The 14697-nt window shown below is 39.5% G+C and overlaps 1 protein-coding gene across 1 annotated transcript in view; it reads right to left on the bottom strand.

The window, feature by feature from the left end:
* The window catches only part of GAN (gigaxonin), a 74120-nt gene that overhangs the window by 13726 nt on the left and 45697 nt on the right, over positions 1-14697 (bottom strand). The window contains exons 8-9 of the mRNA XM_001371704.4: positions 13318-13454; positions 6275-6403 (exon numbers count right to left, since the gene is read on the bottom strand). Of these exons, the coding sequence (XP_001371741.1) occupies positions 6275-6403; positions 13318-13454 (266 nt within the window). The remainder of the gene's footprint in view (positions 1-6274; positions 6404-13317; positions 13455-14697) is intronic.

The following is a 14697-nucleotide window of genomic DNA, read 5'->3' as shown; positions in this document are numbered from 1 at the left end:
GTCACACATAAGTGTCTGAGGTCACATTTGAACCCAGGTTTTCCCAACTCCAGGCCTGATGCTCTATGCACTGTGCTACTTAGCTGCCTCTTTTTTTTTTTTTTAACATTTTATTTGATCATTTCCAAGCATTATTCATTAAAGACATAGATCATTTTCTTTTCCTCCCCCCCACCCCCCATAGCCGACGCATAAATCCACTGGGCATTACATGTTTTCTTGTTTTGAACCCATTGCTTTGTTGATAATATTTGCATTAGAGTGTTCATTTAGAGTCTCTCCTCTGTCATGTCCCCTCAACCGCTGTATTCAGGCAGTTGCTTTTCCTCGGTGTTTCCACTCCCACAGTTTATCCTTTGCTTATGAATAGTGTTTTTTCTCCTAGATCCCTGCAGATTGTTCAGGGACATTACACTGCCACTGATGGAGAAGTCCATTACGTTCGATTATACCACAGTGTATTAGTCTCTGTGTACAATGTTCTCCTGGTTCTGCTCCTCTCGCTCTGCATCACTTCCTGGAGGTTGTTCCAGTCTCCATGGAATTCCTCCATTTTATTATTCCTTTTAGCACAATAGTATTCCATCACCAACATATACCACAATTTGCTCAGCCATTCCCCAATTGATGGGCATCCCCTCGTTTTCCAGTTTTTGGCCACCACAAAGAGCTTAGCTGCCTTTTGGTTAGATTTTGAAGCCTTTCCAAAAATTATATTGGATGAGAGATCAGGTTAGACAAACTCTTAAGATCTATTCTAACTCTAGAATTCAGTAATTCTATTCTAAAACTACGAATATTTCTACCCAACTTTACTTTTCAAAACTTCAAAACTCTTCAACATACCAAATCACTTCTCCCATTACAAAGGATAATTCACTTAAATTTATGGCCCCCTTTTCCTCTTTTTGCCTAAGTCTTATTCTTCCTTCAAAGCCAAACTCAAGTCCCACTTCTGTGTAATCATTCAGTCAATAAATATTTGTTTAGCACCTATGTGCGAAGTACCATATTAAGTACTCAGGGATACAAAGAGACATAAAAAACAAGCTCAGAGTCTAATGGGGGAGACAAGATGAAAACAACTATGTCCAAACTAGTTATATATAGAATATTTAGCTGTAGTTGTGACTTAAAGGAAGCCAGAGAAAATCAGCAGCAGATAAAGAAGAAGATATTTCCATATATGGTGGCCAGCCAAGGAAAATGCTCAGAGTATAGTGATGAAGTATTTTGTAGAGGAACAGTAAAAAAGCCAGTGTCATCAGAATGAACAGTATGTTGGGAGGAAGAGTATAAGGTATAAGAGAAGGTGAGGGGAAGCAAGTTATAAAGGTTATTCTGCCAAACAAAAATTTTTAGTTGATCCTGAAGATGATAAGGAGCCACTGGAGTTTAAGGAGTAGAGTGATATGGTCAAATGTGCACTTTAAGAAGACCACTTTGACAGCTATGAAGAGGAAGAGCTGGAGTCAGAGAGAGGCAGGGAGACCAACCAAGAGACTCAAAAGTAGTCCAGGTATGAGCTGATGAAGGCCTACAAACAGGGACGACCTGGAAGTGGTAACAGGGATCAACGGGCATTTCAATTCCCCCATCCTGACCAGTGAGTTGAGGGAAATTAGTTTAAGTATGTCATCAGTACTGGAAAGAACAGAGAGGTTGTATCATCAGAAGGGAGCCAGGTCTCAGTAGGAAAGGAAGATATTTAAGATGTAAGCAAGTTTATCTATGGAGCAGACATTCCAGAAAGCAGAGTGGAGAAAGTAGGCAGCTTTAGGGAGGAATAATGGGTGGGGGGTGGGAGGTGGAGTTTCAGGAATTTGAGAGGAATGGGAATAAGGGATCATGTAGTGAAATCAAATGTGTATCTCTGAGTGATTCAGAGCACGTTTTCATATTGCTGTTGACAACTTGAATTTCTTCCTTTGAAACTTGTTTATTTCCTTTCACTAACTAGAGAACTGCTAGTATTCCTAGAAATTCAATTCCTAGGAAATGAGATAAATATTTATTAATTTGCTGACAAGATTTTCTCCTAATTATATGTTTCCCTTCTAACTTTAGGTGTATTAAGTTTGTTTGTGAAAAACTTTAAAAAATTTACGCAATTAAAACTATCCATTTTATCTCCTCTGTTCCTCCCTATCTTCTGTTTGGTCATGAACTCTTCCTCTATTCTTAGATCCAAGAGGAAATTCTTCCTTGCTCCTCTGATTTGTTTAGGGAAATGACCTTTTATAGCTTTAAAAATTTTAATTTTTTTTGAGTTCTGAATTCTTTCCTTCCTCAACCAGTTGAGAAGGCAAAAAATGTGATATCAATTATACATATGAAATCATGCAAAGCATAGTTCCATATTAGCCATTTTGCAAAAAAAAAAGCAAGAAAATAAAGTTTAAAATATGCCTTCAATCTGTGACATTTTATATTTAAATAATATATTCAATTGGAATTTATCTCTAGTATATGGTATTATAAAACTTGATTCCTACTAGATTGCTGTCTAGTTTTCCCAATAATTTTTGGGAGTTGCTAAACACATATGCTGTAAGGAAGATACAAGGGATGGTTTCAGAGAAACCTGGGAGAACATTTCTAAAATGATGCAGTGAGATCAATGGAACAATTGTTATACTTTAACAACAAACAACTTTGAAATACTTAGGAACTCTGATCAAAGCAATAACCAACCATGATTTCAGAGGAATGGTGATAAAGCATGCTACCAATACCTCTACAGAAAGATGATAGACTCAATGCAAAAAGGGCATCATTTATTGACATGGCCAATATGAGAATGTTTTTACTTGACTATGTGTCAACTCTAAAATTATAGTTCAAATGAAAAGGTCAATAAAAAGAAAGATGGCAGAAAGCTACATCTTTTTAAAATTGTTTAATCAAAATGGAAAAAGTGGAATAAAAAATTATTGAAAAATGGAAACAATAGTCTACATTTATGCATCAAGGTGAAGGAAAATGGAAAGTGTTCTGCAAACTTCATAAGTATGACCATGCTTATTTAATCTTTACATCTTCCCCAACATCTAGCATGCTATTTAGAGAACTAAACTATGAAATCTTAAAGTAATGAAAAGCATAATACATTTTAGGAAATGTCTTTTTTCCTCCAGAGTTCAATATAGTTTTATTTTTATCAATTACATGTAATAACAAATTTCCACACAAGTTTTTCTAAGTGATATGATCCAACTTAATTTTCTTCCTTCCTTTCTTTCCCCCTCCTGGTGCTAGCAGGTAATTTGATCTGGGTTATACATGTGTTGTCATGCAAAACCTAGGAAAAAGTATTTATAACAGCTATTCATGAGCATAGTTAAATTAAAAATAAATCTGCACACTCTTAGCATCTTGAAGGAACAACCAACCTAAGCTATATGGCTGATTCTAAAAGCAAGTGGTATAGACATAACTGTGTCACTGATGAATATGGGTCAGACATATATCTATTATATGAATAATAGTCACCCACTCTCAGGCAGCTATCCCATTATTGTTACTAGCAGAAATGTAAAATGTGAGTTCTTCTATATGAATATACCGTTTTTGCATTTAGGACACAAACTTTTTTTACATTATTCTATGATACAGAACCATTTTAGGAACACAACATGAGTAGGAAATCCTGTTATTGTTAGAAGGCAAGGCTATTATAATGAAAAATTCTAATGGAGGAATACTGTAAGAAGCAAGAAAGAATTAACTATGGGGATTGGGAGCTGGTTATCAACAAGATAAATGTATGCCGAAGCTCAATAAGTAAGAATGAAGAACAATAACAAGAAACTGCTGCAATAAGTAGAACCTTTAAAGAATCTGGACAAGGGACTCTTGACCTGGGTTCCATGAATTTTTTAAAAAATTTGTAACTGTATTTTAATCTGAATGATTTCCTTGGCAATCCTATACATTTTATTTTATGAATTTAAAATCATTAATCTGAAGGTCCTTAGATTTTACCAGATTGCCTAGCATCCATGACAGAAAAAACTTAAGAACTCTTGCTCTAGTTACATACTAGCAATAGTTTGCATATGTTACAATAAGACCATGTAGAAATTGCCATATTAGATGTTCTCTACCTAACAGGGTATGAAAATGTGATTTACCATTGGCTATTATTGTATTTATCTTGGAAGTATTCAGAAAAAGATCCACAAGTTATCACTTTATATCTTTGGCTAGCTAGAGACTTATGCTCTAAGAAATTCTAGGAGTTAAAGTCTTCAGTGCCCTTCTCAACCTCTCTAAAACATGTATAAGACACTCAATATAACTCCACAATCATACTAGAGGAAAATGATGTAAAACCATTAAAATGAAATCTTCCCCCAATTCAGTTAGAACTTTTGTACCTTTAATGAATAGTTCTGAAAAATAGCCATAATCATTTCCTTTTGTTCCCCTTGCCTAAGGTATGGAGTTCAATTTGGTGTTATAGCACCCCCTTCTGGCAAATCTTGAGATCAAAGTCAAAATTAAAATGTTGATCAGTTGTTGGGTCCCTATCCAACTCCTTATGACCTTATTTGAAGTTTTCTTGGCAAAGATACTGGAGTGGCTCACCATTTACTTCTCCTAATTTTACAGATGAGGAAGCTGAGGCAAAAAAGGTTAAGTGACTTCCTAGGGTCCCCCAGCTACTGTCTGAGGCCAGATTTGAACTTGGGAGGATGAGTCTTCCCAACCCCCCGCCTGGAATTCTATCAATTGTACTAATTAGCTGCCCCTTATTTAATATGGCAGACATTTCCCTACCTGTAAGTTATTTTTTTAAACCCTTACTTTCTTTCTATATCAATTCTAAGGCTGTAAGATAATTTTAGCATTTTGACTTAAAATCTAAATAATTGGTCGCCAGGGATGATTCCCAAATAATAAAATACCCAAGTTAGCAGGGAATTATGGAGATTTTAATTAATATAGAGAGAAGGAATTAAGGAAAGGAGAGAGCGAGAGAAAGAAAGAGAGAGAGAATTAATTTAAACTGCTCTGGCTCAGGCTGAGCCAGGCAGTAGTTAAAGGCCTTGACCAAAGTGGCCTTCCTGAGTCTAAAGGAAAGGGAGTCAGTCTTATCACTTACCACGAGACTGTCTCCAAGGAAAGCTCCAGTCCTCCACTCAACTCAATCTCCTGAACCGAGTTCCGACCAATTCCACTCCGAACTGAATTGCCTGAACTGACTTTTTACCCCTCCTTTTAAAGAAATTTTCTCTTATGTCACCTCCCCTAAATTTTCACATCTACCAATCACAGTAGATGCTTTTTCAAGGACTGCCTATTCTTTAGTTCTCACCTTCTTTGCTTAGATTATATATTTTGAGTACTTCACACTTCTTTGTTAAGCTTGCCTTTTGTGAGTTACTTGACCTTTTTGTGATTAATTTAACCTTTACAGGTACTTAACACCTTTTTGTATTAGATCTAAAAATAGACTTAGTTTAAGTTCTAGCTTCACTATAAGGTATGAGTTAAGTACCTTCATTGTTCAATCAGGAGTTTACAACTTTATCTTCCCCTAAAGTATGTCTAAGTATGGATGGAGTAATGTAAAGTTCCCAAGACATTCCTGATTCTTGTTAGACCAAGCATCTCCATTGTTACAATAAGGAAATAGCTAAATCAAATCTTGTAAAGTACAATCTGAGTAGTTTTTAAGATTCACAAGGCAGAAAGGAAGTAAGGGTTAGGCAATTGGGATTGATTTTCCCAGGATCACACAGGTAGGACATGCCTGAGGCCAAATTTGAACCCAGGCCTCACTCTCTATCCACTGAGTAACCTGTTTCCTATCTAATATGGCAGTTATTTCCCAAACTAAAAAAAATTTCTAATCATCTGTTCTTCCTAGGATTTATTAGAGAACAAAATCTGAAGAACAATACAGGTGGATCCAGAACAAAGTACACTTTCTGATACTACTCTAGTAAGCTGCCTGAATATCTGTAGTCATTGGTTGGTTTAAGAAAACATACACTATAATCCCAAGTACAAGCTCATGTATCCTACCAAAATAAAAATACAGAAAGAAAATAATATTTAAAAGTTAAGGAGTAATTAACATTCTAAGATTATAGATTTAGAAGTCATCTGGCAAAATGCTAGATTTTATAGAGGAGGATTCTGGGCCCAGAGAGATAAATGACTTGTCCAGTGTCACACAAGTAATAACAGAAGTATTCTTCCAACTCCCAAGTAGTACCCTTCAACATTCTTAGGACTACAGTCTAACCACGAACAGATGATTTACCTTTTGAATTCATCATGGTAGAATTCTGACTTGCATGTCACCATCTCATTGGTTTGAGTTTCATCACGACTTCTGACTCCACCAAATACATAGAGTTCTAAGGCAACTCCGCAAGCTACTGCCCCAAATCTGATAAACCAAGAATAAAGTGTTAAATACTGGATACACATATAGATACTGATTTTGTACTATTCTTATTTTAGAGCTCTAGCTTGCTCTAATTCTGCAAAATGCTAAGTTTTCTAATGAACATGGTTTTCTTTCTTTTTTTGGTACTTACTGATCAGTGAGCATTATTGACACGGTGAGTATTATATAAAAACAAATTAATAGCTGTCAAGCATAAACTGTGACCTAAGATTTATGTGACTGACTAAACAAAATCTAGGAAATGCAAAAATAAATTTGGTAAGAATTTTGTCTTAAGAATTCAGAAAGTGGGGAAGCTAGGTGGCTCAGTGGATTGAGAGCCAGTCTCAGAGCCAGGATGTCCTGGGTTCAAATATGGCCTCAGACTCTTCCTAGCTGTGTGACCTTGGGCAAGTCACTTAACTCCAACTGCCTAGCTGTCTTGGAACCAATACACAGTATTGATTCTAAGACAGAAGGTAAGAGTTATGGGGGGGGGGAGGGAAAAATTCAGAAAGCCAGAAATTACCCCTACTTTTCAACTAATTATCTATTGCATGTTCAGTGCATGAAGCATCATACCATATTATCATAGTTTCTATTATTTTGGTAGGTCATAAGTATCTTGAAACTCAGATATTTATATAATTAACAATATGAAAAGATGGGGTGTATGGGGTGCTGAGGGAGGGGTAGTATCTCTGGTGTGGAGGGCTTGTCGTGCCCTCCTAGGGCAGCTCTCCAGCCGCTGACCCCCACCCGACACCCAGCTCTCACTTGTGGCTCCCTGTAGCTGCTAGCATGTGGCAGCGGCCACACCCCAGGCAATGGCTTCGACAGGCTGGCCAAACCTTCTGAGGGTAGCCATCGGGTTGTCGACCCATGGTGAACTAGGGCTTTGCTCACCCAGCATGTGAAGACTGCTTTGGCTGAACAGACGGAAGAAACCAATAAGAAGGTTCAACGGCTGAGAGGGCGACGCAGCGAAGCACTGTGGAGTGTTTAGGGCGTGTTGGAGCACAAAAGACAACATGGCCATCCAATGCAGCTGAGGAAGTCTCCAGACGTAACAATTTTTTCGTGCCACTGGACCCAGGCTTCCAACGCCAACAGAGTGGGACTGTCTCTGTGCATCAACTTTTCCACTTAAATCTCTTTCACACATAAGTATCTTTGTGCACACTCATCTATCCTAACCCCATCCACCCTCTTTAAGACCTGCGGCTATGGGGGAGTGACAACGCAACAGGTGGAGGTGACCACTGGCAGTTGTAGTCACGATCCTGCACGTAGGTGGCCCATGGACCAGTGGTCGCTCGGCCCTGTGGGCAGCAGGGACGTTTGGCAGCATCCTGGGTGACTGAGCAGCCCTCTCTAGGACAGCACTGCTCACCCTAATCAAGGAAGGGGACTAGAAAAGGTGTCCCAAACATTGCCTGCCCTACAAACACCCGGTCAGCACACCGCGGTTAGTGGGTCATCAGTCGAAATCAAAGAAAAAATACAAAGAAACTCCTACTAGGAGCATGGAACATCAGGACATTACTTGATAGAGAGAATACCCCAAGACCTGAGAGAAGAACAGCTCTAATTGGTAAAGAACTGGCACGATACAACATCGACATCGCAGCCTTAAGCGAAACACGCTTACCAGAAGAGGGATCACTCAGCGAACCCACCACTGTATACACCTTCCTCTGGAAAGGTAGAGCCTCAAATGAAGACAGAATCCACGGTGTTGGCCTGGCCATCAAGACCAGTTTGCTCAAACAGCTGCCAGACTTGCCTATGGGCATCAGCGAGAGGCTCATGAAGATCCGTTTGCCTCTCAGCAAAGACTGGTATGCCACAATCATTAGCGCGTATGCCACAATCATCAGCGCATATGCCCCAACACTGACCAGCACAGAGGAGACCATCGAACAGTTCTACTCTGACCTGAGTGCTGTCCTGCACTCAGTGCCCATCAATGACAAGCTGATACTACTGGGAGACTTCAACGCCCGCGTTGGCCAGGACCATGAAAGACGGAAAGGAGTGCTCGGCAAACATGGTGTGGGCAAAATGAACAACGGCCTAATGCTACTCAGCAAATGCTCAGAGTTCGAACTCACCATCACGAACACTGTGTTCAGAATGGCGAACAAATATAAAACAACGTGGATGCACCCAAGATCAAAACAGTGGCAACTCATTGACTACATCATTGTATGCCAGCGAGACATCCAGGATGTAAAGATCACCAGTGCCATGAGAGGAGCTGAATGCTGGACAGACCACCGATTGGTTAGAGCGACTCTTCAAATGCGCATTGTGCCTCGCCATCCAAAACGTGCCCAGACAGTTTGCGCATTTTACAATGTGAGTTGTCTTAGAGATCCATCTTATTTGCAAACATTCCAGTCCTGCCTGGACAACTAGCTGTCTGCCAAGGGACCACTCACTGAAAGCTCAAAGGAGAAATGGAACCAGTTCAGAGACACAGTGAAGGAAACATCAAAGGCAGTCCTAGGCCCAAAACAACGCAACCACCAGGACTAGTTCCACGAGAACAACACTGCTATTGAAGACCTATTGAGTGAGAAGAACAAAGCCTTTATGGAGTGGCAAAATAACCCAAACTCTGCTCCTAAAAAGGACAGATTCAAGTCTCTCCAAGCCACGGCGCAGCATGAGATCAGGAAGATGCAAGACCGATGGTGGGAAAAAAAGGCAGAAGAAATCCAGCGGTTTGCTGATATGAAAAACTACAAACAATTTTTCAGTGCCCTCAAGACTGTCTATGGGCCATCAAAACCCACCACCACTCCCTTGCTATCCTCTGATGGTGACACTCTCATAAAAGATAAAAAAAAGGCATCAGCAACAGGTGGAAAGAACACTTCAGTCAGCTTCTCAACCGACCCTCTTCAGTTGACCAAAGTGCCCTTGACCAGATCCCCCAAAGCCGCTCCATTGAACAACTTGATGTCCCTCCTTCAATAGAGGAAGTCCAAAAAGCCATTAAACAAATGAGTGCAGGCAAGGCACCCGGTAAAGACGGGATCCCAACCGAGGTGTATAAGGCGTTAAATGGAAAGGCGCTCCAGGCATTCCAGGACTGACTAGCATATGGGAAGAGGAAGACATGCCCCCAGAACTCAGAGATGCCTCCATCATAGCCCTATACAAGAACAAAGGCTCACGAGCAGCCTGTGACAACTACAGAGGCATCTCACTACTCTCCACTGCCGGAAAGATCCTCACCCGTGTTATACTCAACAGACTCCTGTCATCTGTTTCAGAGCAGAACCTGCCTGAATCACAATGTGGCTTCTGACCAGATCGCAGCACCATCGACATGGTCTTCACGGTGAGGCAAATGCAGGAAAAATGCCTTGAGCAGAACCTGAGTCTCTACATTGTCTTCATAGACCTGACAAAGGTGTTCAACACAGTGAACAGGGACACATTGTGGGTGATCCTCAGCAAGCTTGGTCGTCCAGCAAAATTCGTCAAACTGTTCCAGCTCTTTCATGTTGACATGACAGGGGAAGTCCTATCTGGTGGAGAGACTTCCGATCGCTTCAACATCTCCAATGGCGTGAAACAAGGCTGTGTCCTCGCTCTGGTACTATTCAACCTATTTTTCACCCAAGTATTACGACATGCTGTGATGGATCTAGACCTGGGCGTCTACATCAAATACCGACTGGATGGTTCACTATTTGACCTTTGCCACCTGACTGCAAAAACAAAGACAACAGAGAGACTCATCCTGGAAGCTCTCTTTGCAGATGACTGTGCTCTCATGGCCCACCAAGAAAATCATCTCCAAACCATTGTGGACAGGTTCTCCACTGCAACAAAACTGTTTGGCCTGACTATCAGCCTCAGCAAAACAGAGGTGCTGTTCCAACCTGCACCAAGGAGGCCAACTAACCAACCGTGCATTACAACCGACGGCACGCAGCTTTCTAACGTCAATACTTTCAAGTACCTGGGCAGCACCATCGCCAACGACGGGTCCCTAGAACATGAGATTAATGCCAGGATCCAAAAGGCCAGCCAGGCACTCGGGCGGCTGCGCTACAAAGTCCTCCAACACAGAGGTGTAAGCACTGCGACGAAGCTCAAAGTGTACAACGCAGTGGTCCTCAGCTCGCTCCTGTAGGGTTGTGAGACATGGACACTGTACCAGAAGCACATGAAACAGCTGGAGCAATTCCACCAATGCTCCCTCCAGTCAATCATGAGGATCCGATGGCAGGACCGAATCACCAATCAGGAAGTCCTCGACAGAGCCAACTCCACCAGCATCGAAGTCATGGTCCTCAAAACCCAGCTATGATGGTCTGGACACGTCATCCGCATGGACCCACAGCGAATACCAAGACAGGTATTCTATGGTGAACTGTCAGCTGGACTCGGGAAACAAGGCCGACCAAAGAAAAGATTCAAGGATTAGCTAAAGTCCAACTTGAAGTAGGCTGGCATTACACCAAAGCAACTAGAACTCGCTGCCTCTGTCAGAAGCAGCTGGCGAACCCACATTAACCATGCTGCCACCATCTTTGAAGATGAGCGACGTCGACGTCTTGCCGCTGTGCGTGAACTCCGACACCAGGCCACAGCCGCACCTCCCGTAACAAATGGCGTCCCATGCCCCATGTGCCACAAAATTTGCACCTCAGCCTTTGGACTCCAAAGCCACATGAGGGTACACTGTAGATGAAACTGCACAAAGACAATAGTCATTCTCGATCACCGAGAGACTACCACTAATATGAAAAGATGGTTATCTAAATATTTGAGGAATGTGTAAGTTACCTCACCATTGCATTTTAAAGTGAAGTCTGAAATCAGAGAAATGCAAATCAAAACAACTCTGAGGTATCACCTCACACTTGGCAGATGGCTAACATGACAGCAAAAGAAAGTAATGAATGTTGGAGGAGAATGTGGCAAATTGGGACATTGATTCATTGCTGGTGAAGTTGTGAATTGATCCAAAGGTTCTGGAGGGAAATTTGGAACTATGCCCAAAGGGCGATAAAAGACTGTCTGCCCTTTGATATGGCCATTGCATTGCTGGGTTTATACCCCAAAGAGATAATAAAGGAGAGACTTGTATAAGAATATTCATAGCTGCTCTCTTTGTGGTGGCAAAAAATTGGAAAATGAGGGGATGCCCTTCAATTGGGGAATGGCTGAACAAATTGTGGCATATGTTGGTGATGGAATACTATTGTGCTCAAAGGAATAATGAACTGGAGGAATTCCACGTGAACTGGAACGACCTCCAGGAAATGATGTAGAGTGAAAGGAGCAGAACCAGGAGAACATTGTACACAGGGACTGATACACTGTGGCACAATCAAATGTAATAGATTTCTCCATTTGTGGCAATGCAGTGATCCAGAACAATTCAGAGGGATCTACAAGAAAGATCACCATCCACATTCAGAGTAAAAACTGTGGGAGTAGAAACACAGAAGAAAAACAACTCCTTGAATACATGGGTAGAGGGGATAAGATTGGGGATATAGACTCTAAATGATCACCCTAGTGCAAACATCAACAACATGGAAAGAGATTTTGATCAAGGACACATGTAAAACCCAGAGGAATTGCACATCAGCTATGGGAGGGGGTGGGGAAAAGAACATGATTCTTGTAACCAAGGAAAAAATATTCTAAATTGACTAATAAAATTAAAAAAAAAAAAGGTGAAATCTGAGTAGGATCAAATGAGACAAAGTATGTAAAGCACTTAAGCTCTATAAATATGAATTATTTTTATTTGAAAGAACTAATCATTAAGTATTTTGGAGGTGTGAAAAATGGAGTGAAATTAGTGCTATCTGATTAAAGTTTTACTTATGAAAAGAGTTGAGAGAAGTAGACTAAGAAGGCAGCAAGAGAATAAGGGCAATAGGAATAAGAAAGTTTACTTGATTTAAGTGAAAGGTAAAATGAGGGAAGATTAGGTTATCTAAAACTACTAGTACTATGCTAGTTTCTACATGGTTAGCAGAGACTTAAGTTATCTGCCCTGCACAGAACTTTATAACATTTAAGATAAAACAAGCAATGGTTTTTCTTCTACAGATGTCTAATAAATGTCTAATAAATGAGAATCTTAATAGTAACTTGCTTAAGTAACAATAATACACATTTTTTTCTAACCTAATTTATTCATGTTTTAAAAAATTAAAAACAATTTTTCCTTTTCTCTTCTCAGGGGAATGTTGACAACAATTACAACTGATCAACTTTTTTCTCCACTTAAATCTTTTGAGAAGATTTCTTTTAGGTCCTTAAAAACAGTTAAGTCTTTGTTATCATTTCTCTCTAGATTCTTTCCCTTTTTAAAATGGTCTTGGTTATTATATTTTCCAGTCTTTCTACTTTTTCTAAAATATACAGACTAAAATGAAATAAAATGTTATGTTAAGAAATTTAGTCATTTACTGTAATTGATGGTTGCTTTGTAAGTCTCATATGTTAAACATGACTTTTGTTAATGTATTACGTGATATTTTCACCCAAATAACCATTTACATCAACCCATTGTCTTGTTCCTGGGCAACTTAATTTCTTTTCCTTTTGCCATAAGCTTTTATTACACTCACTATCTGATGTATAAGGTCTATAAAAATAATGAAGCAAGAAATGATTCCAAGTTCTTATGTAATCAGTGGCATACTTTATTTTCTAGGAAACATTTTAATTGATCCTATTTTTAGAAACCAAAACAAAAAAAATCTATCTACAGAAATGGAACATAAGCTACACAAGCTAGTCTTAACACAGGAACATTTCTTAGCAATAATAATTCTTTAAAACTAAAAAATCAAACTCTGAGGTATAGTAAAACAATTTTATTTACTATGCAAACAAAGGTTTCAAAATGTCTATATCTATATACTTACCTCCTTTCTTTTAATGGACAAATAGCAGTCCACTGCTGGGTCCTAGGATCATAACACTCCACAGATTCAAAAAGTTTTCCATATGATCCTCCCCCCATTGCATAGATTTTTTTTTTCATAGCTGCATAGCAGCCAATCTAAAAAAGAAAAAAGAAAATTCATGATCAAATTTAATACATGGGGGACAGTTAGGTTGCTCAGTGGATTAAGAGCCAGGATTAGAGACAGGAGGTCCTGTCAAATGTGGTCTCAGACACTTTCTAGCTGTGTGACTCTGAGCAAGTCACAACCCCCATTGCTTAGCCCTTACATTTCTTCTGCCTTAGAACCAATACACAGTCTTCTGTTTTAGAACCAATTGGTTCTAAGGCAGAAGGTATGGGTTTTAAAAAAATAATTCTTTTAAAATGGTCTATTAGCAAGGAGCCATTTCAGAAATATAGCAGTTTCAAATAGTAAAGGTATACTGCCTCCATCATCAAAATTCAATGCCTTAAAAAGAAAATGAGATTCAAGAAGTTAACATGTATAATTTTGATTCTCAGAGAGAGAAGAGGGTCTGATATAAACCCCAATGAATGTTTAGGACAATCCTATCTGAATACTTGCCTAAAATAGTGTCTGTCTCTGTCTCTCTCTCACACACACACATACACCACCCCCCCATTATCTTGCAACATAGGATAAATGAATATCAATGGATAGATATCAATATTATTTATAAAAATGAAGGATTTTGGTGAGTCACTAAGTTTACTCAGAATATACTTGCTATGTTTTTTATGTGTAAAAAATCCAATTTCCTTCAGCACATTTCTACTGAAGAAAACAACCACATCCACATTTGATACTAAATGTGTATCTAGAGACTGAAATTCTGAAAGAAAAAGCCTATTTTGGCATATAGTTGTTAAATCCTATATTGAGGTTCCTGAAGGATAAGGCTTCTTCTACAAACCATGTCAAAAGAATTATCTGAGGAGGAACAAATATGAATTTCTACACTTCTTATTTTTTGTGAAAGAGAATTCTTTACTCTATTGTCTATCCTGAGTTAACATTAATACCTCTACTTAGTACCTCATTAGACTGAAGACAGGATTAACTCCCCCTTGTCTACTTTTGAATTGAATCAACAAAAGATTAAACAATCTACTTAGTACTAGGTGAGAAGCTAGCAAGGTACTTAGAGAATTCATACCCTTAGAAATTCAATCAGCTGGGAATCTGTGAATCTTTTTGATGAAAACTTAACCTTCAGAAAGTAAGAAGTCAATCCTACAGACACTGGCCCCCTAGACAGTGCTAAATAATTTGGGAACTGTGATTGGCCCCTGTGAAGAGGGGAGGGGACAAGAAGTCACCATAAAAAGCAAGCCC

Source organism: Monodelphis domestica, chromosome 1, assembly GCF_027887165.1.
Source record: "Monodelphis domestica isolate mMonDom1 chromosome 1, mMonDom1.pri, whole genome shotgun sequence".
Taxonomy (NCBI): Eukaryota; Metazoa; Chordata; class Mammalia; order Didelphimorphia; family Didelphidae; genus Monodelphis; species Monodelphis domestica.
Note: the sequence above shows the minus strand (reverse complement) of the source record. Positions and strands in the feature narration are given on the sequence as shown.